General features: G+C 44.0%; 3 protein-coding genes across 5 annotated transcripts in view; 1 reads left to right on the top strand and 2 right to left on the bottom strand.

The window, feature by feature from the left end:
- Nucleotides 1-817: 817 nt before the first annotated feature.
- LOC128453989 (desmoglein-2-like protein) lies at nt 818-11,064 on the top strand. Its single transcript, XM_053437111.1, has 14 exons — nt 818-1,060; nt 2,374-2,496; nt 3,399-3,554; nt 3,656-3,797; nt 3,882-4,045; nt 4,634-4,765; nt 4,885-5,070; nt 5,445-5,773; nt 5,866-6,008; nt 6,103-6,324; nt 6,992-7,222; nt 7,474-7,601; nt 8,064-8,387; nt 8,543-11,064. The coding sequence occupies exons 1-14, from the start codon at nt 1,007-1,009 to the stop codon at nt 9,686-9,688; spliced, it is 3,480 nt and encodes a 1,159-aa protein (XP_053293086.1). The 5' UTR covers nt 818-1,006; the 3' UTR covers nt 9,689-11,064.
- Nucleotides 11,065-14,508: 3,444 nt separating this feature from the next.
- Nucleotides 14,509-18,489, bottom strand: LOC128453993 (tubulin beta-2A chain). Of its 2 annotated transcripts, XM_053437118.1 has the most exons (5): nt 18,433-18,489; nt 17,984-18,092; nt 17,678-17,686; nt 16,699-16,809; nt 14,509-15,593 (listed from the first exon to the last, which is right to left on the bottom strand). In XM_053437118.1, the coding sequence occupies exons 1-5, from the start codon at nt 18,487-18,489 to the stop codon at nt 14,509-14,511; spliced, it is 1,371 nt and encodes a 456-aa protein (XP_053293093.1). The 2 variants fall into 2 exon arrangements, with proteins under 2 accessions (XP_053293093.1, XP_053293092.1); XM_053437117.1 differs by lacking the exon at nt 17,678-17,686.
- A 1,735-nt stretch (nt 18,490-20,224) lies between these two features.
- Nucleotides 20,225-25,091, bottom strand: part of slc22a23 (solute carrier family 22 member 23) — a 34,343-nt gene continuing 29,476 nt past the window's right edge. For both annotated transcript variants that reach the window (XM_053437112.1, XM_053437114.1), the window contains exon 10: nt 20,225-24,739. In XM_053437112.1, coding sequence (XP_053293087.1) covers nt 23,221-24,739 — 1,519 coding nt within the window. In that variant the 3' untranslated portion in view covers nt 20,225-23,220. The remainder of the gene's footprint in view (nt 24,740-25,091) is intronic.

Here is a 25,091-nt window from a genome sequence, read left to right as displayed (position 1 = left end):
TCAACCACCTGTTTATAACACCTGTTTCAGCCACGCTACACTGGCTCCCTGTTTAAACTTCACAGCAAATCATGACCTGGTTCCTGGTTGTATTTTTTAACCCTTTAATCTCATATGAACATTGCGTAGATCCAGATCGTCGGGCAAAGGCCATTTCTCTCTGTTCCAGAGTTCCGGGTAATGACTGAAGGAGACAGGCCTTTGAGTCAGGGCCACAAAGCCTTCGAAAGACCTGCCTGGGGAAAGGAGGCTGGCATACTTTTATCCCTTCTTAAAAGACATTTTTTATAAAAAGCCAGAGTAGTCTGTTTTCTTGAATTATTGTATTTTTTTCAAATATTTTATTCCTACTGTTAGGAGTACTTCAGAATGTACGGAAGTTCTTTGCTTATTGTACAATAACCAATATATATATATATATATATATATATATATATAAAAATAAGTATAATGTCACCATAGTATACTAAACAACATGCAATACCATATAATTCATGCTGTATATATTATAAAAACCATATATTTAGTGTTAAGATAGATAGATAGATAGATAGATAGATAGATTTGTATCCAAAATAATTCATATTAACAGAATCAGAATATTTGACAGTAATTTAAAAAGCATGCCGGTTGGATTTTCTCTTCAGTTTAGTCTCCCTTTCTTTCTCCCAGGCTGTAGACAATAGACCGCACACACACACACACACACAAACATCACAACTATGCAGAAAGTGGACACAACAACCACCTCCCTCCTCCTCCGCCTCCTCCTCCTTCTCCTCCTCCTCCTCCTGTTATCAGCAGGAGCCTGTGAGCAATCAAACCCAGGGAGGAGCCGCCTCCTCTGTAACACCTCTTCCTGCACTGCTGCGCCCGGGTCGAAGGCTGCACTGAGCCAGCTATACACACACACACACAAAGAGAGAGAGAGCGAGAGAGACACACACACCGACAGTGAATAGGACTGGGTTCGGATTCAACAAGTGTCCATTTGTCCAACAAGTCGATGGCTCCGCTGCTGAGGTGCTGCGTTCTGACCCTGCTGCTGTTCTTCTTGACGGTGAGTCCGCGACCCCCCCACATGTTACACGTATGTTCGTGATCGGTGAGAATAAGAGTAAAAGCAGGTGTGGCTCCTCTCCTGTGACCTCACGCGCGTCTCCGTGCAGGCGAAACCAAACCATCGAGTTTACGGGCAGCGAGGAAAGAAAGTTAATGCGCAGCCTCCATGTTTACTGTCAATTGTGCGGTGGAGGGGGGGCGCACAGATCTGCCTTTATTTCCTCTTTACACAGCTTGAATAAAAGAACTCTTCCAGCCACGGAGCCATTGTCGAGTCCAACACTCAGAAGTGTCCAATAGTTGAACTCAGGTTATAGAGGAAGTTTTCAGCTTCCAGATAATTGCAATGCATTTTTAATGTGGTGGTGATTAAATATTGATGAAAAGAATGTTCACATTCAAAATGCAATTTAAACAAGAGGAATGGCGACTGTTCATTTATTTAACACTTAATTAAAAGTGGGTTTTTTAATCGGAAGTATAATAATTATTGGTTGTTTTTAACATATATGTAAAAAAAAAAAAAATCTGAAACCACAGTGTGGGCCTGAGATCTATCTGTCTATCTCTTTATCCGTCTGTCTGTTTGTCTGTGTATCGGTCTGCCTGTCTGTCGGCCTGTCTGTCTCTCTGTCTCTCTGTCTATCTATCTATCTGTCTGTCTGTCTGTCTGTCTGTCTGTCTGTCTGTCTGTCTCTCTTTCTCTCTGTCTATCTATCTATCTATCTATCTATCTATCTATCTATCTGTCTGTCTGTCTGTCTGTCTGTCTGTCTGTCTGTCGGCCTGTCTGTCTCTCTTTCTCTCTGTCTATCTATCTATCTATCTATCTATCTATCTATCTATCTATCTATCTATCTATCTATCTATCCGTGTATGTTGTTACTCAGTAGAGCACACACCTTTGTCAAGGCCCAATAGTGTAGTTCAGTTCAATCAAGCCGCACTAAATTTCACACACTCATAGATTTAATTTGTAAGATTCACTCAATTTTTTCCTGGGAAATGTAATACAGATTTGAAGTTCCTCCTTCTTAATACAAATTCAAATACCAGAGAGCGAATCTGTAAAGAGAAAATTGCTGACCCTGCACTAACATTGAAGAAGTTCCTCTGTGACCCACACCACATTCTTCCAAAAACATTCCAGGCGTTGTTGTGTAACACTGCTAACAGGCAGACAGGCAAACAAATGCCTTGGCGGAGGCAACATATGCCATACGTGTGTGACTCAACAATGTGTCACATGAATGAGTGTCCTTACACATTAATAACAGCGAAACCTTCTCCTTGCTCTTTGTTTACCTGCAGCTGGATCCTGGGGCAGCAGAAGGAAATGGACCCATGTTACAAAGACAGAGAAGAGAATGGATCGTCGCCCCCAGACAGCTGAAGGAAAACCACGACTACACCAGCCTTCCGTCTATCGCCAGAGTGTGTAGCCAACTTCCTCTTTTACAATCATTCAAAAACAGATAATAGTAGATACAGCTCAACATTCATGCACACACCTGTTGTGTGTTTAATGTGGGTGATCGTTGATTTTATCGCTGGATTTCTGAAAGCTTGAGTTTGTGTGAGAACAGGTCCTGATCCTTGTTCAGATGTTCACACACACACACACACACACACACACACACACACACACACACACACACACACACACACATAGACACACCTCTGTTTGTTTTGATCTTATATCTCAGCTGGCTATAACTTCAGGTTTTAGGATCTGATGCTGTGATCGATGGATTTAATTAAATGATGTTTGTTGCCAACAGATCGTAATGATTTGTTTGAGGTTGCTCTCATCCAAGCAAAAACACTTTGTATGCCAAACTTTAGATAACTACAAACAAACATTTTTTCACATGCTTCATCGTCCAAATGACAATAATTTGAAATTAAGTTGCATACATTTAGACAATTTACTTTTATTTTTAGAATTTAAACTTACAGTAAAGGATGTTTGGAGATTATACCTCCTCCAAGGCTAACACCCCATCTCGACTTGTTAAAGAAATAGTCTTTCACAATCTTTGAACTCTCTGGATCTGCCCGTTTTTCCAGACCCGCTCAAAAATGTAATGGGTGTATTTATATTCATGAAGCACTTCGTAACAATGTTGCGTGAAGAGCTACATACATAAAGATATCATAGATATTTTTAGGTCATGCCACACCCTTCCACAAAATGTCAGTGAAGTCGGTTCAGCAGTTCTTGTGTATTCCTGCTGACGAACCAACACCATTGAAAATATAACCTAATAATAAACTGTCTTTGAACTTTTGTCCAGATCGTGTGGATTCATTGTGTTTCTGTATTTGTGTTTCAGATTCGCTCGGATAAATCATACAACCATACGATATATTATTTCTTAAAAGGGCCTGGTGTCGACCAACCACCTATCGGAAGATTTTCTGTCGACTCTTCAACTGGTTATGTTAGAGTCCATTCCGTTCTGGACCGAGAGGAAATCGACATCTATCGAGTGAGTGCTCTCACAAATCCTGTTTGTATCATATAAAGCACTGACAGCTCAAGGTGTACAGTGAGTACATGGTCAAATAATTGTGCTTTCTTTCGTTGTAGTTACAAGGTGTGGCCAAATTCCAAAACGGTGACATCGCTGAGAGCGACATCAACATTACTATCACTGTCGTCGATGAGAATGACTGCTCTCCAGTAGTTAAGATTGGGCAGGTCGGATCTGTCAATGAATCCTGTGCAGCAGGTATTTAAAGACGCTCCACAGTGAGATGGTTCCGAAAAGCAAAGGTATTTTTTATCTGTACTCAATTATTTCTTTCACCTCTAGGTACTATTGTCATGAGAGTGATTGCTACTGATGGCGATCAAGCGGGCACAGACCACACAAAACTCTTCTACAGCATTGACCAGGAGAGTAACAAGGATGGGATGTTCTCCATCAACTCTCAAACTGGAGACATCATGGTGCAACAGACCACTCTGGATAGGGAGGTGAGGCCCTTCACTGACCCCTCAGCTCGATTTTGACAGCTAACAGCTCATATCACTCAAGTCCGATTCGTTTCACACATGAAGGAAAAACATGGAAAATGCAGAGTATGCAGGAGGCAGATCTTCGACAGTTCCTCTCACCAAAAGCTCTCAAATGTCCCTGACATCTTGATCGGCGTCTATGGCTCCTCCCCTTTTTCATCCTGAGATATTTATATTCATTTTATTTTGTTCAGTTCAGCTTTGCATTTTTCCCGTTCTAGAAGCGCAACTCAACATTCTCTGTGATTGAATTTTCCAGACCCTTTTCTGATGGATTCTCACATGGGGGATTTTACACCATAAATACATATATTTATGGTGTAACCCTAACCCTAACCCTAACCCTTATTTTGACGAATCAGACCTTTATATGCACGGATACAGTTAATTAGCATCACCACACGAAATAGAAATTATCTATTTTTCCTCCATAAACCAAATTCCCTGTTGGATCACAGTCAATTATATTTACAATATTTAACCAAATACAAAGGCAGAATAATTTTCATGTTCATCAACAAGTTTTGACTTGGATTTTTCTTTCAGCTCAAAGATTCCTACAGCTTGGCCGTCAAAGTCGTTGACATGGATGGGCGGTCTGGAAACTCAGGAGGCGGAGTAGTTAACATAAAAGTTCTGGACATAAATGACAATGTGCCGACCTTGGAGAAAGAAATGGTGGGTGCGACAGCATATTCCCCCCCCCCCCCCCCCCCCCCCCCCCCTCTCCGATCAGTTTTTCAGTTTATACTCATCTGCGCTTGACAGTAACGGTTGATCTGGATTTTATTTTGCAGTATGAAGGGAGCGTGTCGGAGAACACCATCAACACGGAGGTGATGAGGATTCAATCCATGGACATGGACATGATTAACACTGAGAACTGGGACGCTGTCTATGAAATCGTTTCAGGGAACGAGGGAGGCTATTTCAGTATCCATACTGATGCCAAGACCAACGAGGGAGTCATCATGGTTAACAAGGTAAAAACTAGAATCGCACTCAGTAGAGCGAATACCTCCGCCAAGGTCCAAGGTCCCTTTTAAACTAAAAACAAGGCTCCACATCGGTGGTAGTGACAGGTTCCTCACACTTTCTATTTGTGATTATACAGCAGCCCAAACTTCTAGAAAGACACATTGAAATCCCCCAGATCCAGATTTTATTCTTATGATATTGCACACACTCATCGATACGAAGCTGCTCAATATTTCAGATTTTTTAAAGCAAGTTCACAAAATAAGAGCTTATTTTGCTGGGATATCACTGTATACAGTTATAATGAGGAGCGTGTCTCCGTCATCCGAGTAACTTGTTTTATTAAAGCTAATCATGTGCTTTATCCTTGTTTCTACAGGCGCTGGACTATGAGGAACTAAAGGCCCTCAACTTGGGTGTGGCCGTCTCCAACAAAGCGCAGTACAATTTTGGTGGTGGCAGTTCGTCATCAGGATCATCAGGATCATCAGGATCATCAGGATCATCAGGCTCATCAGGCTCATCCGTCATCGCAAAATCCTACCCTGTCAAAATCAACGTGGTCAATCAAAAAGAAGGGCCCCGTTTTCAGCCGGGTGTGAAAGTGGTGACCATCTCCGAGGACAAATCCTCCATCAACCTCAAGAACATCCTCACCAACTACGCCGCTATCGACAGTGACACACTGCTGACAGCCACCAACGTCCGGTACAACCTCACAGTAGTGAAAGAAAGTTGCATTTACACAGTATCTCTCTCTCTTTGTGTCTCTGGATTTATGTGTGTTTGTACACTTTCAGATATAGTAAATTGCGCGATCAAGGCAACTGGTTGATCGTTGATTCAGAGACGGGAGATATCAGGCTGAATAAACTACCTGACAGAGAGTCCAAATTCTTGGTCAATGGAACATATTATGCTGAAATAATAGCTTCTACCGACGGTTGGTTCTGTAAATTTATTCCCACATGGACGTACTGTATATGGTGATCGGTAGGTTAACACTAATATCGTTTTCTCTTATCCCTTTCTTCCAGATAATCCCTCCAAAACAGCCACAGGAACCATAGCCATTCAGGTGGAGGACTTCAATGACCACTGCCCAAAGCTGACGACAACCGCTCACACCATGTGCCTGGAGGAGAGCGTCATCTACGCCACAGCCGTGGACGAGGACGATTTCCCCAATTCAGCGCCGTTCGAGTTCACCGTGAACGGGCAGAAGGACAATGAGAAATGGACAGTGGAGCATTTTAATGGTGAGAGCATGTGAAGAGGGAAGTTGGTGCTCATTTCTGTGGCAGCAAATCACCGTTCAAATGGGCTTTGTGTTTATGAACAAATTCTGCATTCAGATCTAGTCTTTACTTTTTATTTCGGTCGTTTCAAGTTGTCTAGATTTGTTCCATAAAAACATGTTTACATTGTTTATGTTGTTCATCAGTGCTTCCCGGTAATTATCTAGACTCCGGTGTCCCGCCATGTTGTAATGTTTGTTAGTTTTGTAGTCCTCCTCTCTGTAATTTGCCTTGTGCACTGCCAACCGCATTGAGCCTAACCCAGCGCAGCTCACAGCAAACTCACCTGCACAATGTTACCTTTCCCTCAAGTTGTGGGATTATCAAACAGAAAAAAGTTTTTATTTTATGTCTTTATGTCAGTTTGTTTTAAAACTTTTTTTACCTATCTGGAAATACTTTTTAATACACCACACTCCATTTGGCCTTTCCACACACACTGCACTGCATTCAGCATTTTTTATTTCTGGCATGGATTACTGGGTCACACCAATTATAGTAACCATCTGCCACACCTCTCCTGCAAAGCTCAGTCTGCCATGAAAGGGTTCCAGCCCGCGTTTGTAATGCCTGAGTAAAGAATGTCAAACTTATCTGTAATATAAATATGCTCTCAATCCTTTTCCAGCTACTACATCGATTCTCAGAGACAACGCCGACTTGTGGCCAGGCGTCCACCAAGTGACCGTGGAGGTCAGGGACCAGCAAGGGAAAATGTGCGATGAGGTTCAGATCATAGATGTAACCGTGTGTAGGTGCGAGGAGGACCAAAAAGTGTGCAGTCCGCTCAAGGAGAAGAAAGTCAGTTTAGGAGCTGGAGGGATCCTGCTTCTGCTCCTGGGCCTGCTGCTGCTGCTGCGTGAGTCAACTCACTAGTCCTCTTTCTTCTTTTGTCTCTGAATGTGCACTTTGATCACAAACCGCAGCCTTCCAGTGCAAGTTTGTTTCACCTGACGTGTCCTGGCATGTTGAGAGAGATTTGCTGTATGAGTGAGCGAGATACAAATGGCTCCAGCATCTGTTCTTGAATGAGAGTGATTATTTTTTTTTTTTGATGGGATCTGTGTACTGTCTTAACAGTTTATTCTGTTGTGTTGTGTATTTTTGCAGTGTTGCCGCTTCTGCTGTTGTTCTGCCTGTGTGGGGGTGCTCCACTTAAAGGAGATTTCAAGCCACTTCCATACGACAGCAAACCGCAGCTGATGCCATTTCACACCGAGGGACAGGGAGAAGACAAGGTACTTTGACCAGGGCAGCGGATGTATTTTATGGAATGGTTTTCATATATTTAGCTCAGAAAACATGTATCTATTTAATAATTCCAGAAATATGTTTGTACGTGCAACTCACATCTCAAGAACCGTTATCTTATCGGCTTCACACTTTGCATGTGTGTTCTGAAGGACCTCATGACAACATTCTCCAGTTCGGGGTTCAGCGTACTGCAGTCGAGCTTCACCGATCTTTATACAGGTGAACAGCTGTTGGCGGCAGCGTTGGCACGGCTTCAGTGTTCTGTGGATTGATTGCAGCAGCCGGTCTTAACTTGCCACAGCTCAATTAATTCAGATCAGTTTTACAGTCTCAAAAAGAAAACAGTGTTACCAAAAGGGGAAGCAAACAGGCGGGTTTAGAACAGGCACTGCACTGGTCTTCTATAAACGCTGAATCTCTGATGGAATCTCACATCATTCTTCCAGGAGGTTCCTCTTCTACGGGTCCCGATGGAAGTCGACAATGGCTGCGTGGACATCAAGAACGTCAGCGCGTATGAGGCAGGAGGGTTCCTGACAAATTACAATGAATCCGGAGGAGGACTGGTTGGAGGAGCAGGATATGGCGGTGGCATGAATACATTGACAACAGACGAATTGCACAGGTACAACAGTTACAAATACATCGCCGGGCAATCGGAGGCACAGCATCTTGGTGCCGGGATGGGGGCGGAGTTCTCTGGATACGGAGGCGGGGCCTTTGATGGGATGGCTCTGTCTGAACACTACCTGCAAGAGTACTATACAAATGTGAGTACATTCACGTTTAATTGATTGACGTTTAATGGGTGTATTATTCATTGAGATAGGGTCGAATTTGTCAATTGGATGATGAAATGTATTTTTTCATTATGGCAGAAGCTTGTTATTCAAGTCTAATTCACATATGCCGGTTCTGTTTGCAGAAATCAAACCATGCCACACAAGAGTCCCAGCAGAAGGATGGACTGCTGGTCTATGACTATGAGGGTAAGGACTCTCTGGCGGGCTCTGTAGGTTGCTGCAGTCTTCTCGAGAACGATAATGATCTCGCCTTCCTCGATGACCTGGGGTCTAAATTCAAAACCCTGGCAGAGATCTGTCAAGGATCGACCATCGTGACCCAATCGGCGACTGCAGTTGTTTCCAGCTCCCTACCAAGACCAGTGTCTCCAGTCAGGCCCTCCACCTCCTCCCACACGCACGTCCAGACTCACACTGAATCAGTCAGGGACAGGGACCGTGTCCATATCAACACTGTGGACACCTCCAATGTAGCAACCGGATCCTCCACGATCTTCCAGGAGGAGCGAATTACTGAGAGAGCCCAGGTTCCCACGGTGCAAGTCCAGGAAAATATAATGATTCCCAGTCAGACCATGCTCATACAACAGCCCTCTATGTACTATACTACTGCGCCCATGTACGTAGTTGAGTCCCAGCCCCAGATGATGCTTGTGGCAGGGGGCGCCCAGCAGCAGGGGCTGGTGCAGGTTGGTGGTCTCCAAGGTTCTCAGGGTATGGTCCTCGTAGACAGACAGGTAGGAGTAAATGGAGGCATGGGGCAAGTGCAGGTTGGTGGTCTCCAAGGTTCTCAGGGTATGGTCCTCGTAGACAGGCAGGTAGGAGTAAATGGAGGCATGGGGCAGGTGCACGTTGGTGGTCTCCAAGGTTCTCAGGGTATGGTCCTCGTTGACAGGCAGGTAGGAGTAGATGGAGGCATGGGGCAGGTGGCACAAGGCTTTTCGCAGGGAACCATCTCCAGGAAGGTGATGCTGGTGGAGAACGGGTCCGCCGCTGGACAGCAAGGTGGACAATTTGTGCAGGGATTTACTCAGATGGGACAGGGTTCCACAGCGCAGGGTTTGGAGGTCAGAGGTCAGGGCTATGAGATGAGGGCTCCGAGTTTTACGATGGGTTCACTCGGCTCTACAGGATTAAATGAGGATTTCTCTGGTCACACCCAAGTTTCTATGGCCACACCCAAGCTACAAGGGAGCAAGAAACAGGTTGTGCAACATAAGAAAGTCACTGTCACAGAGAGAAATATTGAATCTAACACAAGAGCTTAAAGCTAAAATTTGCTTAGCATATCCACAAATGTCATATTTCTTAATCTACTGAAACTTATTTCAGTTTGTTAGAATATATTAAACAAACTTCTGGTAATACAGATTAATTACTTGTTAAATTGTGGTTAAACTAGTTAATGAATAGTGAAGTCTGCTTTACCTAAAGTACAGCACTGTTTGTCCACTACACTACTGCACTTAGTGAACACATAGGGTGTGTTATTTACTACTTGTCTGTCATTACCATACAGTTACACAATACATACAGTGTTGGTGTAGGGTTTATAGCAGAACTGGGAGAAAACAACAGGTTATAAGAGGCATTTACATGACTAGCTGAGGGGGAACGGAACATCTAGGACTAGGCAGTACAGGCACAAAATGACAGCCATTAAATCACTGTATTTACTTTAATTACACTAGCAAGGCTTTCAGGGTGGGAGCGGCCAAAGTAAACTAAACTAAACCCGTCAGACAAACACTGCATAGTCTCTCATCAACCTGCAAATCTCCGGCTAAATCTCCCAACTAAAGAGAAAACTGGAAGAAGTGGAGAACGTAAAAAATGGCCACAGTGCGTCTCCCAGGGAGTAGAAAACGTCTTTAGAGTCTGTAAACCAGTGATGGAACTCGTGATCTCCTCTCTGGACGCTACTACAACATATATAGGACTGGAAAATGATTATGATAAATTGATCATGTTTGATAAAGTCAATAAGACAAAAAAACTTGTGTACATAGTATACTGCTGCAACCCACTGCTGCGAGTGTTGTATATTTTTGTGTGGTGTATTTGTTTTTTGTAATGTTTTAGCTGTAGCCATGCCTTTAGCTGCTCTGCTGACCTTTGGATTGTTTGCCTTAGTTATACTGTAACTTAGACCTGGGTTGGGAATTCCTGGGAGTACTATAAAACTGATAAAAGCCTGCCTGCAGCCGGATCAAAGCCCCGATTGTCCGAATGATTTGATTCACCAGAACAAGACGAGGATGTTTTTATTGCTATGCAGCGTACTCGACAGAAATCGTCCTTTTTATTCTTGCACTCTCTATTTTCTACAGAATAATGTGGGTTCTCGAGGAGCTTTAAAATTATCCAAGCCTGTTCATTTTGTTTATACAAATGTATATTGTGTGATCATTTTTGTATTGTTTTATTTTTATTGTGTGTTAAGGTAACATCATTTGGCTTTGTGGATGGGAAGTGTCAAGCACAAAACTTTGTTTTTGATCAAGTTAATATTTTACTAGTGAACTGTATGAATACAGCAGATGTTGCTCTAGAACAGCACAGCACTAAAAATGCATTATAGTGAGGATGTTTTCATTTTGAAAGTGTTGCACATCATAACGTAATAAAATCTAATTGAAAGAAACTGGCCCATCTGTTCCTGATTTCTGAAATACCTTTTTGACATTCAACAAATTAAATAGCAAGTCAAATTGTATTAACTCCACGATGGAGAAATTCACTTGAATGAGGTGAAAGAGAACATGTGAAACTGTACAATAAAATAAACTGTGCAATAATATTGAAACAAATAATAAAGTTGAATACAAATACAAAGAACATGTACATAATATACGTCTCACTACAGACAACCATATTTTTTGCAGTACTTCAGTGAAGTGCAGGGGCACAGGTTGATAACATAACTATATTTAGTACCTTATGTATAAAGAGACAATGAAATACATATATATATGCATATAGAGACTTGTAAGTCTATAGGCTGGTATGGTACATGAATATGAATATGAGTAAAAATAGTATGCACTATACACACATGCACATATCAATTAATTGGTATAATATCAATGTAGTTAGCTAGATATAAATTCATAATAGTATACAATATGATATGAATATAAAAAAGGTATATAAAAGAAGGTGATCAGCTGATCAAATTCATGTGAAGGACAAAACTCCATATGGTGTCTTCACTGTCTTCAGTCGTCCAGGACTCTGTATTTGTTTTCACTGCGGGTCAGGTGCAGAGAGGGGCTTTCTCTCCATTGGCTTGTTGTGTTACATACCTCAACACCATACCTGTCCCTGTTGAGTCGGCAGCTTTAAAGGTCCATTCCTGACCCCGTAAACCCGAAGCCGTTTTTATGTCATTTAAAGAAGGGCTTCGGTCGGTGAGGTTCAAATGTCACAGGGAGTCTGCTCTGTCTTTTTCAACAACCGCTTTCTTTGTTGCAGATTCAATCTTGCTTAACGTAAACGAAGGAAGTAGAAATTCAGGTTTCCCTCCTGGATGAGAGCGGGGAATAATTTCAATGAGCCATGCAAGAATACCTATTTGTGGTTTTAGACATGAGGGGGCTGGTCTATCGATCTTATCCTATCTTTTAATCTGTTTTGCCTTCAGGCATAAAACCAATACAACAGGTTCGTGAATGCACCGTTGCCATGTTGCCTGCAAGAGTACAAAAGCTTGAGGGCCTGCTCCACCCCTGTCTCAGCTTTCGGACTTAGGTCACGTGATCAACAGGTGGAGGTATGGTGTCAGATTGACAGAGGTTTAGTTTATGTGAAGCTATTTCAAAAAGGCTTGGGGCTTCACCAGTTTTTACTGCTGCATTACATAACGCAATGGGACTAAACGTCTTCTAATGTTAATGAAAGTGATTGCTCCTTTGTATTTACCTGTGCCAAACTTCTGTGGGTTCTTTCTTTCCCATGTCTTTTGTGGAGGTAACGTAATCTCCCTCCAGCTTCAAATACCAGGGAGTGCATAGTATTGAACCTGTTTATTTGACCTTGCTGTCATGAAGGTGTGTTTGTCGGCTTTTGATGAGTTTCATTTAATTAAAAGGTGCAGTCAATAGAGTTCAATCCTCTGCTAAGGCCCAACACTCCCTTTACGAAACCCTATTTAAACTCAAGAAGGAAAAATGAGTAATGAATCAGGATGCACTGAGAACCAGTGTCGTGTAGATGAAGAGTAACGGTCTAGACAACTAATGTTCTGATTCAGCTCCTGAGCACATGGTTTGTGACTTTATGTGGCCTTTTTATCTACTAACCTTATTTACCTATAAGTATGATTTAGTTAGATTTTGAAATTCCAGTTCTGGCAGTGTGTATCTTTTTATTTTTCTTCAATTGAGCAGATATATAAATTAGTCTCTCCTCAGGGTTCATCTGTGTCATATGAAAGTTTGGACTCATAACATCCGGTTTTTACCTTGTTTAAAAACTACTTTCTCCACTCTACTACTTCTATTTATCTTGTCTTTCCTTTGGGAACATTCCTTGAAAAGTCAGTATTTTTTTCCATTTTCTTTTTAGCCTTCAGGCTTGTGAAACAGATGTTTTTTATAACCTCTAACATTGAAAGTGTTTGCCTTGACAGCTCTGAAAAGGGTGTGGCAAGACGTTCAATATATTTCACATATTTAAACCTCGGGGATTAGAGCAATAGACAGTTTCCGTGTGAATGGCGGTGTGTGTGTGTGTGTGTGAGTTCATGTCTGAGGCCCCAGCGCAGTATCAGCAAGTTTCATCCTGTCACTGTCATAGTTTTGTGTGAGTGATTCATAGCTGTTTGGTTTCTCGGCAGATTTTACAGATTTATTTATTGTTACTGGTGCTGGACTCCTCCCTGGTTGCCTGGGTGTGTCTCAGGCTGAGGCCTATCTGAAAGATAAAGCTGTAGATCACGATGGTATTCACCATTTTTATGAAAATCAAACCCAGAAAGATTATTCTAAATAATATGATTATACTGGTTGCATAACTTCAGATATTGCCCGACATCGTAGAGGTTGGATTTCACTGTTTTAAAGGGGCAGAAATAAAGGGAAATTGTGTCCATAGAAAAAAACAAATCATAAAACATAGGTGAGTTCATACTACACATCTTTGATTAAAATGAAGACAACAATCATGCGTCGTTCATTTGCTACTTTAAAAATGTATATCCAGTGTGTTGCTCTCAGGCCTGACATAATTTCTTCCTACTGAATACGTCAATCTCCATAAACTTTCTTTATAGATAAGTAATTTGAATGTAACTCCTGATTTGGATCCGCACCAAATTGCACAAACTAATGTGTCGTCAGTTCCCTCAACATGACAGATAATTTTTTTTCACCGAGACCGATTAATTATTCAAATCAACGAAAATTAAGAAACAGTCCTTACGTTTATGAAGGTGAAAAGAAAAATTCCAGAACCGCAATATTAATTGTATTTTTCCTGATTTATACTATATCCTTCCACCAAGTTTCATGGTAATCCGTCCTGTAGTTGTTATGTTATTCTGCTCACTAGATGAAAACATAACCTTTATCGATGACAATTTTTGAAAATTGTTTCTTAAATCTTACAGGCATAGGATTTTTGTATTCACAGCACCAGGACAGTTTTTGTGGGATTTATTCAAAATAAACCATAAAGTTCTTTTATCAATACTTTGATAATTAAATCCATCCATGTTATTATTTTAGGATAAGGTAACGGTTTGTTTTAATATATGAAATAAAAACATGACATGAGGTATTGACAGGATGTTTTATTGGAGACAGTGAACGCAAGTTGAAGTAAATGTTACAAAACTGTATTGAGGACAAGACTGTACTTCTTTTTTTGACTCTGGCAAAGCATGAAAACCACAAACTATATAGTTGCATTTGTTTAAACATCAGTGAAAGCCATAATCTATGCAGCATAGTTTTCAGCTATATTTCATCATGTTCTGAACATCAACCTTTCTATAGCGAGCTTCGTATGATATTACTGCTCTGTCCAACAACGGCTACAATTAGAACGGCGTGGTTCACTCAGAAGGTCAGGTCAGTGTTTTGGATAATCAGTGGCGAACGTCGTGGGGGGCTTCCTCTTCATCCTCTATTTCATCTTCTTCATATTCGCCCGTCTCGTCTGCAGTGGCGTCCTGGTACTGCTGATACTCCGACACCAGGTCATTCATGTTGCTTTCGGCCTCGGTGAACTCCATCTCATCCATTCCCTCTCCGGTGTACCAGTGGAGGAAAGCCTTGCGGCGGAACATGGCCGTGAACTGCTCGGAGATCCTCCTGAACAGCTCTTGAATGGCCGTGCTGTTACCAATGAAGGTGGCGGACATCTTGAGACCCCGGGGTGGGATGTCGCAGACGGCCGTCTTGACGTTGTTCGGAATCCACTCGACAAAGTAGCTGCTGTTCTTGTTCTGCACGCTCAGCATTTGCTCGTCCACCTCCTTCATCGACATGCGCCCGCGGAAGATGGCCGCCACTGTAAGGTAGCGTCCGTGGCGAGGGTCACAGGCCGCCATCATGTTCTTGGCGTCGAACATCTGTTGCGTGAGCTCCGGCACGGAGAGGGCGCGGTACTGCTGACTGCCCCGGCTTGTGAGAGGCGCAAAGCCCGGCATGAAGAAGTGCAAGCGAGGGAAGGGTACCATGTTTACAGCCAACTTACGGAGGTCAGCGTTCAGTTGGCCGGGGAAGCGGAGGCAGGTGGTCACGCCGCTCATGGTGGCTGACACTAGATGGTTGAGGTCTCCGTAGGTAGGTGTCGTCAGCTTCAGGGTGCGGAAGCAAATATCGTACAGGGCCTCATTGTCAATGCTGAAGGTCTCATCCGTGTTCTCCACGAGCTGGTGGACAGAGAGCGTGGCGTTGTAGGGCTCCACCACGGTGTCGGACACCTTCGGGGACGGCATGACGCTGAAGGTGTTCATGATGCGGTCGGGGTACTCCTCGCGGATCTTGCTGATGAGCAGCGTGCCCATCCCCGAGCCTGTACCCCCACCCAGAGAGTGGGTGAGCTGGAAGCCCTGCAGGCAGTCGCAGTTCTCCGACTCCTTCCTCACCACGTCCAGGACCGAGTCGACCAGCTCAGCTCCCTCGGTGTAGTGACCCTTGGCCCAGTTATTTCCTGCTCCACTTTGACCTGTGTGTTAGGACGATTAAAGACAAATCATGTTGGACAAAAAAATGGGTTAACATACTTTACAAAGGGTTAATAAGTTGTTACTATTTAGTTTATTGATGGAAAAACATGTACATGGTTCCCAGAGGATGGATCCTATGGTGATCTAGAACCAGTTTGACCATTGTATTCATTACCATGAAATTAGGTACAGACATAGATATGAACACGTGGTAAATGGCATTCCTTAACGTACAATATGTAACTTTAGGTTAGGGTTCTCTCAATAACAATAACAATAACAACACCTAGTTTGATGATGTTGTGAAACAGGGTGGGATCATGGGAGTTGTTGTCTTCATCAAAAGGGAGAAGATTATTTACCTGACGAAACTCAGGTTGAAAATCATGTTCATGAATGAGGTAATATATAGTCACCCAGCAAATGGCAATGAATAAATGTGCACCATTTTAGATTGTTCAATACAAACAGTGGGAGGAAAATAACTAATGACTTGCGAACTGTGTGTGAAGTTATAGCACAGTGAGACAAAGCCACTGGTAAAGCAGATCTAATTAATAGACCACCAATATTAAAACTTGAATAAATTTGAGCATTTCTCTGGGTTTGAACATTACTTGAAACATTTTGGATAATATAAATAGACCATTCAAGAAAAATAGACAGATTAATGAAGAATCCTCACATAATCATGTCTTTAATTGCTTGTATATTATCAAAACGGTTCAAACTAGCTCTGCTCTTTGTGCTTCCTGCTGAGGAAAAGGAGAAATCACCAGCAGCCTTAATGTGATGCAGTTTTTCGCCTCCTCATTTGTGATCAGCACTGCAGCAGTTTCTCAGAGTCTATCTTTTTTTTTCGCTGAGTCACCACGAGACCTGTCTCAGTCTGACACGGCTGCACACGGACAACGCATCGCACCACTGGCACATTGTTGAGGAGCTGCAGAGGCTTTGTGCTGAGGATAGGCAGCGCTCTGCACCGCTCTCTGGTTAAACTCTATTGGAAGTGACAGCAGCTGCTGACATATACACACATGCACGTCTCTGGATGTGAAATGGGTTCAGGATGAGTGGTGACATTTTGGTTCATCGTCCACTCACCAAAGACAAAGTTGTCGGGCCTGAACAGCTGTCCGAACGGGCCGGATCGAACCGAGTCCATGGTCCCGGGCTCCAGATCCACCAGAATGGCACGCGGGACATATTTGCTGCCTTTGGATGGCAAAAGATCAGAGGGATAGAGGGATAGGGAGAAGTAATGGATGGAAGGGTGGAGTAAGATAACAACAGTCGCATAGTGCAAGATGATGACTATTAGTAATGACTTCATAAAAACTTGACTGCACAGGTTGAATAGGTTAGGAATTAATTAGTCTGTCTATCAAGCTTGAGATTTAAAAACTGCAAACTGCCGTTTATTGTTAGTTTCTTGCAGTTCACTGTGCTCCACCCTCCCTGTCTGTGCTCCACCCTCTCAGTCTGTGCTCCACCCTCCCTGTCTGTGACCCACACTGCTGCAGCATGCTGCACCGCTCATTCTGGAGCAGTAAGGCTTTCAAAGTGCTGAGCTCTGCAGAGTCCAAACAAGACTCCATTGTCCCCTGTAGCTGCCTCCGCCTTTTTTATTCTCCTTTTCTCATCATCCTCCCCCCGCCTGTAGTAAAAACATACAGATGTCTCTTCTTTGATTCTAAGGAGAATTGAAAAGGGTGGGGTGCTCATTTGTAACCCAGTAGGTGACACTGATGTCATCATGCATTGGGAACAAAGGATCAATAATGCCTGCTGCGGCTGGAATCAGGCCGTTTGTGTTGGTTATGCAGCTGCTTTCTGTGCAGGAGTTTTTTTATTTAAGCCAAAGCAGATGATGCATGTTTGATCCTAATCCTGGGTACAGTTAGATCTGCACTGACTTGTCGGAGCTACAGCTTTTGGCCACATATCCTCTTTCACCAGGCTCCCTGCGACTGTTTGAATGTGCAGCGGCTGCAGCACACAATGCATCCGGAGCGACCTTCAACATGGCACAGCAATAAAATCAGATAGCCGGGTGTGACAGAGGTGGAGAGACTGCAGATACCTGTACTCCCTATGGAGAGTGAGACAAGAGGGAGAGGGAGGGCGAGAGACATGGGGAAACAGAGAGAGGGAGAGAGAGAGGGAGGGAGAGAGAGAGAGATTTCAGCATGTTCACTGTCCTAATTTGTCCCTGCACTCATGGTGGGACCTACTTTCCCCTGTGCAGCTGATGTAATGATGGAAGGTCGTGGAGGCATGATGAGTTATGCTAACAAAGCTTTGTGAGGTGGTCAAATATTTTAAATCCAAACGTCGGATTTATTTCAAACTAACTTTTTAAATTGTGATTATTTTTTTTTTTTTTTACCTGATGCCTCGTTGTAGTAGACATTTATCCTCTCCAGCTGCAGATCGCTGTCACCCTGGTAGGAGCCAGTTGGGTCGATGCCATGCTCATCACTTATCACCTCCCAGAACTAAGAGGAGACAAAGAGGAAAAACAGATCAAATGCGTCACTTGGGCCTTTTTTTATTTTTTTTCGTTATTGCGCATTTGCTTGGCGACAAATCGACATCACGCAGCAGAGCCCGGCCCCACTGAGCCACACGTCTCACACAGACACACGTGTTTTGGAGCTGTCTGACACTTTTTTCCACAAAAAAAAAAAATATATTGATTCATCCAAGAGATCCAAACTTCGAGTCTATACATTTTTCATGGAGGAAAACAAACCCTGGGAAATAACAAGTGTGGCACTGCGCATTTAAATGACTGAGTTGTTCCCTTTAGATGAAGTTAGTTGATGATATTTGTACCTTCGCCCCGATCTGGTTTCCGCATTGGCCGGCCTGGATGTGAACGATCTCCCTCATGGTGAGCTGCGTGTGCGGGTCCTTGTCCTTCAGCCTCTCCGTCTCTGTCTCTGCGGTGGTTCTCTCGAGCCAGCTCTTCACCTCTCCTCTGTCTCAGAGGCGGGTGTTGATCCGATCATGTACGTGGACGTGCTGCTGGTCAGATGACGTCACATGCCCGGCGCAGCATCCCCCCCAATCCCCCCACCCTCCTGTATCCCCGGCAGCCAATGGGAACGCAGCAGGTTTGATGCAGTGGAGGAGAGGATGGTGCTGCATCATCCTCCTGACATCAGCCCCCCCTGTCTGTTCCACGCAGGAGGAGTCTGTGCCTTCTGGTCTGTTCTCGAATGGAAGGATGTACCAAAGTTTGCCAGGGCAACACTGAAGGCTCCACGTGTGCTGATGAAGTCACGGCTGAGGCGTTGGGTATCTATTGAAAAGGAGCTATCTTAATCCAAACTATAGTTTCCATGTTTTTCACAGCTCATGCAGATGTAGATACAAACAGAAACGTATGAGCTACAGGCCCAGGTTAATCCACCTGTGAGTTGGAATCAAGCTATTTAGGGAAGGTTTTCTTCACCTGATTCGTGGGTTGATGATTACGGCTTGTTAAAGGGATAGTTCAGCCCAAAAGGAAATCCACTCATTATCTACTCAGCCCCAGACCGATGGAGGGGTGGGTGAGGTGTTTGAGTCCACACAACACTTCTGCAGTTTCAGGGGTAGACAGCGTCACAGCCAAATCCAATACAATTGAAGTAACTGGTGGTCACGTCTTCACACAGAAGAAAACAGGAGAAAAAAACATCTAATGCCTCCATTCTGCTCCTGTGGTGTCATCCAAGTGTCACCAGGCCTCGAGATTCGAATTCGACTCAGAAAAATGTCCTCTGCTCTCCTCCTCTGGAGCCACGTTAAAAACACGGGGTTAATTAGGCAATTTCGAGTCCAATTTACTTCAATTGTATTGGATTTGCCTGCAAGTGTTTTGTGGTCATAGTCACTTCACCCAGCCCTCCATTGGCAAAGTGGTGAGTAGATAATGAGATCATTTTTGTTTTGGGTGAACTATCCCTTTAAGCCCCATGCGGGATCTGTGACATTGCAGCACATACATTTAAATAAACTCTAACATGAATTGGAAATGTGCCTAAATGGTGCATGGATAACAAACCTCAAATTATTTTATTATTTATAACTGTTTTGTGACATGGGCCCTCTATCGGACAGGTCCTCGAGATATCGGAGCCACTTGGCAGAGTTATCGGTTTGTTCCACAGACAATTTCCACCTGACGCCCAGTCCACTACATTGAGCCAACAAACCACTCACTACGTGTGTGATAGATTGACAAAACAGTTTGTACAGATCCTGAGAGGATGAGTCTAGATTTACAACTTGAACAACACTGCCCCTCTGTTTAGGGCCAGCATGCTAATATGCTTAAGTAAGTTTGTGAACCTATAAACAGTAGTTTATACCCAATACCCAAATAATATTAGCATGCCAACAGTATTCAAATGCTTACATGATGGATACTACCTATAGATTTATAACATGATGACAAAGGAACACATACGCCTCAACTTTCAAGGAGATCTTTTATTTTTTAGTTCTTTAAAAAGTTCTCTCTTTGAAACATGCCTACAATCAAACGTGGAAATGTTTGAAAGTTATTTTTTCTTGGGATCAACATTGAATAAATCCATGAAAAAAAAAAAATGCTTATAAAAGAAGACAGACCCTGATGTTCAGTTGATCAATAAATAGTGGTTTATTTTAACAACCGGTATGGCTTATTTACAAGTGCATCATGTCTGTTAAAACAAAACACAAAATGAAACCAAACAATTGGAAATTATAAATGGTACAATCCATGTTTTTTTTTGTGTGTGTGTTTATTTATATTTTTACATTCATTCAAATCTCCCATCAAGAGATTCGGAGTCGCATGGTTGAGGGAAGCAAAACCTGAAATGTGTACACTGGGGACTTCATGTCTCTGACACTTTGATTCACCAAGTTCAAAACAATTCATCAGTCCATCCATGATCCAGGAGCTTTCATGCTATCAAACCTGGCTGTTTCCACACATTCACTATTTACAAAGACATTATTTTAACTGTTGTTCCACTTTCCCACCAGTGACGGCTGCCAGTCGAACCCATCGCTGGTGCTGGTTTGGATCGCTTTCACAGATTTTTACCTTCATTTAATAAAAAACGTCAAGTCAAACCAAATGCTTACTAAGACGGATGGAACAGCTCCCATCAACACTGTGGAAGAGCTGCAGGGGAGCCGTGTGAACGTGGAAGCAACCGACCTCGGAGAGGACCGATAATTGTGTTGTGCTGTGTCGTGTCTTTACACTTGGTGGAGCATGAGGGTGTTTGGGAGATACACAGTTCATTATCTGCAATACGCACACTGAGACAGAGAGGACGACACTCACAGACAACGAGAACTTGGAAGTAATGTTCGGCCCCGCTCTCTGCTGAAAGAGTTTCTTATTAAGTCAAGGTTCAACCCCTCAAAGTAGATTACAAGTGGTTGTGCCGCAAAAATATTCATATTTAAACAACTGATTCGAAATCCAGCTCCATTTTTTCCCTTTTTAAGATGCAGAGCACCACCTAATAGGACATCACATGATTGCAGGGTGTTTGTGCTTTGAGGCGTAGCAGCATGTTTTTAAAGAACAACCACAGACCGGTTTGCCCAGTCAGTTACATACCACACATATACGTAGCCTTTGTAAGGGAACATCTGACTTCAGTCAAGGTCCTATATGTTCCTTTTTGTTTTTATACGTGTGCAACGAGCTGACAATAACAGATCTTCTGTTAAGTGTCATCATTGACTCCTGAATGGCTCCCCAATAAATCACCAATACTCTCCGGATAAATGGTTCACTGTGAGAGGTTGATCACATTTGAAATGACACGACATCATTGAGTTGGCTCTAAGGTTTTACAGTACAGTGTATTATTATTATTATGATGAGGATTGTTGTAAACAGTGGTCTATGCGTGATCGCACAACTTTCTCATTACAACCTGCAGTGTGTGAAGTGTGGAAACGCACCATGTTACACACGTAGTGTAGTAAAGTGAAAATATAAAGCCGTCCACATACGGACATGGAGTCTTTTGATTTAAAAATCATGACAAGTTGTATCTGTAAATAAGGATTTGACCTGTTTTCCCCTAAAAAGTATGAAATATTGCATTGCTAAGGTAAACTTGCATGTGAATGTATGAACACAGGGACACACGTTAATACCAGAACATGATCAGTAAAACACGCTGAAGGTTAGTGACGTAAGCGACAAGTCACCAAATCACATGGGTCATTTTTGTCATCCGTGGGTTTCGTTTCAAACTGAGCTGTTTGTGTACGTGTGTTTTTTCCTTTTACGGTTTGCTTTAGGTTTTTTGCTCACGAGAATTTTCATGCTTCGTCCCCACTGCAGATATTGAGGTGCCACCACACCGAGGTGCCACGAATACTGTTAGAGTGAAGAAGTACAGCCGTGTACGATTAGAGCACGCCATGGGAGATAGTTCAAAAATAATACTTGAAATTGTAAAAAAAACTAAACAAAAAAACTCAAATCAATATCAGCGACTAATTATGCATTTACTTACAATTGTCACATTTACAAATAAAACCATTTGCATACCATAAATTTCATTGAAAAATAAGTTTTCTTCAGACCGACAAAACATGGGTCATTTCCCCCCCGAACCCCCCCCCCCTAAGCTAACGTCACTTTTCATACAATGTGAACCACGTGTTGAAGAATGCATTTTAGCTTTAATCTTATCTCTCGGTTCTAATTCCTCACATGATCCGTTTTTTTTAACTAATATCAGAATGAATCGTATTTTCTGACATTTGGGTTCATCTGATTCGTACAGTCGATGGCAGGGGAGCGATGACCTGTATTTATCAAAATATGGTGGCAATACTAATGTTTTGGCACTATGTCTACATTTAATTTTGGTCATTTTGGCAATTTTGGCATTGTATTTAGAAAAAAAAAAATCACTCCAATTTGGATTGTTTTTCTCTAGAACAGCAAAAAAAGTACTGCAACATTCAGATTTTCTTGTCCACACAGGTAAGGCGATATTTTTATCCTTAAAAAATAAGTTATAAGTCAAACAATTTATTTGAGCAAAAGTACCAGTGATTAGATTTTTTTTTTTTGTTTTCCTTTTTTTTTTTTATATATTTTTTTATTTTGTTAGCATCGTTGCATCTCTCAACTGTCCCGACGACACAGCGCAGTGATTGAAGGTGTTAAGTCTCTTTAAAGCGACAGACTGTAATTTCCCATTCATTTTACATCAAAGTCGTTTATAGGCTGGTGATTTCCAGTGACATTCAAAAAGAAAGAAAGAGCAGAAGGTACTGTCACATTGTCACAAGCCAGCCTCTGGCACTCTCTCACTTGGTGGTCTCGTTTATTGGCTAATTGCTGGAAGGTGGGCAAGGGGGTGACGGGTCGGGGGGGGGGGGGGGGGGGCATTGAGAAACATACAACAACTGAGTAAGACATGTCTGCTCAACTCCAGGCGGAGACAGTCTTCGTTAAACGCCTGAAGTGTGGAGCAGGACACTTCTTGCCGCTCTCCCTTCCCCTCCGGTAATCTTGTGACGTCAGGGTGGTGGTGGGGGGGTTGGGGGGGGCTGCCTCCCGACGCAACCATAAAGCTTTGTTTTCCCGGTCGCGACGCTGGATCAGGACGACGCCACATCGTTGAGACCGTTGTTTTCTGTGCAGGCGACACCAGAGTCTATGGGGGAGGAGACGGTGCAGTCCAGCAGGGAGGGAGGGGTCGCTTCTGTGGAGCCTGAATCTGTGATGGAAGTCGTCAGCGAGTCTAAGCGGAGGGGAGCAGGTGAATCTGGCACAATGTCAGCGACAGTCACAGCGGGGGATTCCGGAGTGGAAGTGGGCACAATGTCTGTGACGGGGAGGATGGCGGCAGACGGTTCGGCGGTCTTGACAGCATCTATGACGGGGGGAGTGGACATTCCCTCTGAGGGCAAATTGTCTGAGTCAGTGGGTGGAGGTGGAGAGGGTGGAGGGGAAATTTTGACTATAGGGGGAGTCGGGGGCCGAGGAGATAAATCCTTAATACAGGGAGAGGTAGAGTCCGACTGTGGCGGTTGGGAGTCCATAACGGGGGGAGGTGAGGGGGATTCTCTAGTCGGAGGAGGAGGAGATGTAGATTCATCTTCTAAATTTAACTGGATGGGAATGTCAGAGTGCGTGATAACGGAGGGCGGAGGGTCGGGGGAAACGGTGCAGTCTGTCACGGGAACGGGGGAGGGAGCCGGGGAGGGAGCCGGGGAGGGAGGGAGGCTGTCAGGCATGGCTGGAGTCGGGGAGTCACCGGGACGAGCAACGATGTCATTGTCAATAATCGGGGGGTTTGGGGATTCCAGCATGGAGCTGGGCGGGGGCTCGATGACGGGCGTGGTGCAGACCATTAAGGAGGCGGGCGCAGTGTGAGGGACTGGCGGAGGGGTCGAGTTGGATGAAGGGGTCGGGGGAGCGGCTGGCTCTTTGGTCGGAGAGGGACCAGTGTCGCTCATCTCGAGGATGACAGACTCCGACGAGAGCTCGACAGCAGGATCGATCGCTGGAGGTTCTTCAGCGTCGACTAAGAGCGGGTCTGTGGCGCACGGTGCTTTGTGTAGAGGAGTGGAAGACAGCAGGTGCTCTTTGCTGGCCAGTATGATGTTGCCTTTCCCCAGTGCCGTGAGGGGGTCGGTGGATAAAGAGGACCTGGAGTGGCCGTTGGGGTCTTTGACCTCCGGCTTGACCGGGTGCACCTCCATGAACGCGGGGGCCGTCATGTCTCCGACCGACTGAGCCGTCAAATCGACAGCCGAGGACGCGGTGGAGTCCATGGTGGACACTGCGGTGGCAGCTGCCTCGTGGAGCGGCGTGTCGTGCACCCTGGTGTAGTCCCTGCTGCTCTCGGACTGTGCCAGCAGGAGGCGCTGTTCTCCAGGCTTCCTCGGGGGGAGGAGAGGTTGTCGAGTGTAGCACTCGCCGTCGGCCAGGGTCTCGGGGAGGGGCTGGTAGCGGGTCTCTGGCAGCAGGAGAATGCAGATGATGCAGATGAGGGTGCAGCAGGCGAAGATGATGTGGTGGAGGAAATAGCCCTTCTGGTTGTGGAGCTCCATGATGGGTGCAGTCAGCATGCCGAAGCCAGCACTGGCGAGGACCAGGCCCACACCACCGCCCCTGAGAGGAGACAGAGAACGCTGTCAGCTGGGGGGATTAAAGGTTTACGATCACACATACCTAAGAACATCATTAAAGGGCAGAGCTACCATCTAAATTATTCACAGTAAATAAAACGGAAGCTCCAGGTTTTTGCTGTTCTGATGACGTTTCACTGCTTTTTGATCCAACAGCAGCAGAGCGTGCTGCAGCACCCCCCGTCCTCCCTCTCCTGCCATTCCCCAAACACACCACAGAGGGGCACCCTAATCGCACTGTCACCAGAACAGCCCCCCCTTACGTCCAGTGCTGTGTCATATATTCTCACAGGGGAAGATGTGGATTACATGTGACACCAAACTGTGACGAGTCT

The sequence above is a fragment of the Pleuronectes platessa genome, chromosome 13 (genome assembly GCF_947347685.1).
Source record: "Pleuronectes platessa chromosome 13, fPlePla1.1, whole genome shotgun sequence".
Classification (NCBI taxonomy): Eukaryota; Metazoa; Chordata; class Actinopteri; order Pleuronectiformes; family Pleuronectidae; genus Pleuronectes; species Pleuronectes platessa.
Note: the sequence above shows the minus strand (reverse complement) of the source record. Positions and strands in the feature narration are given on the sequence as shown.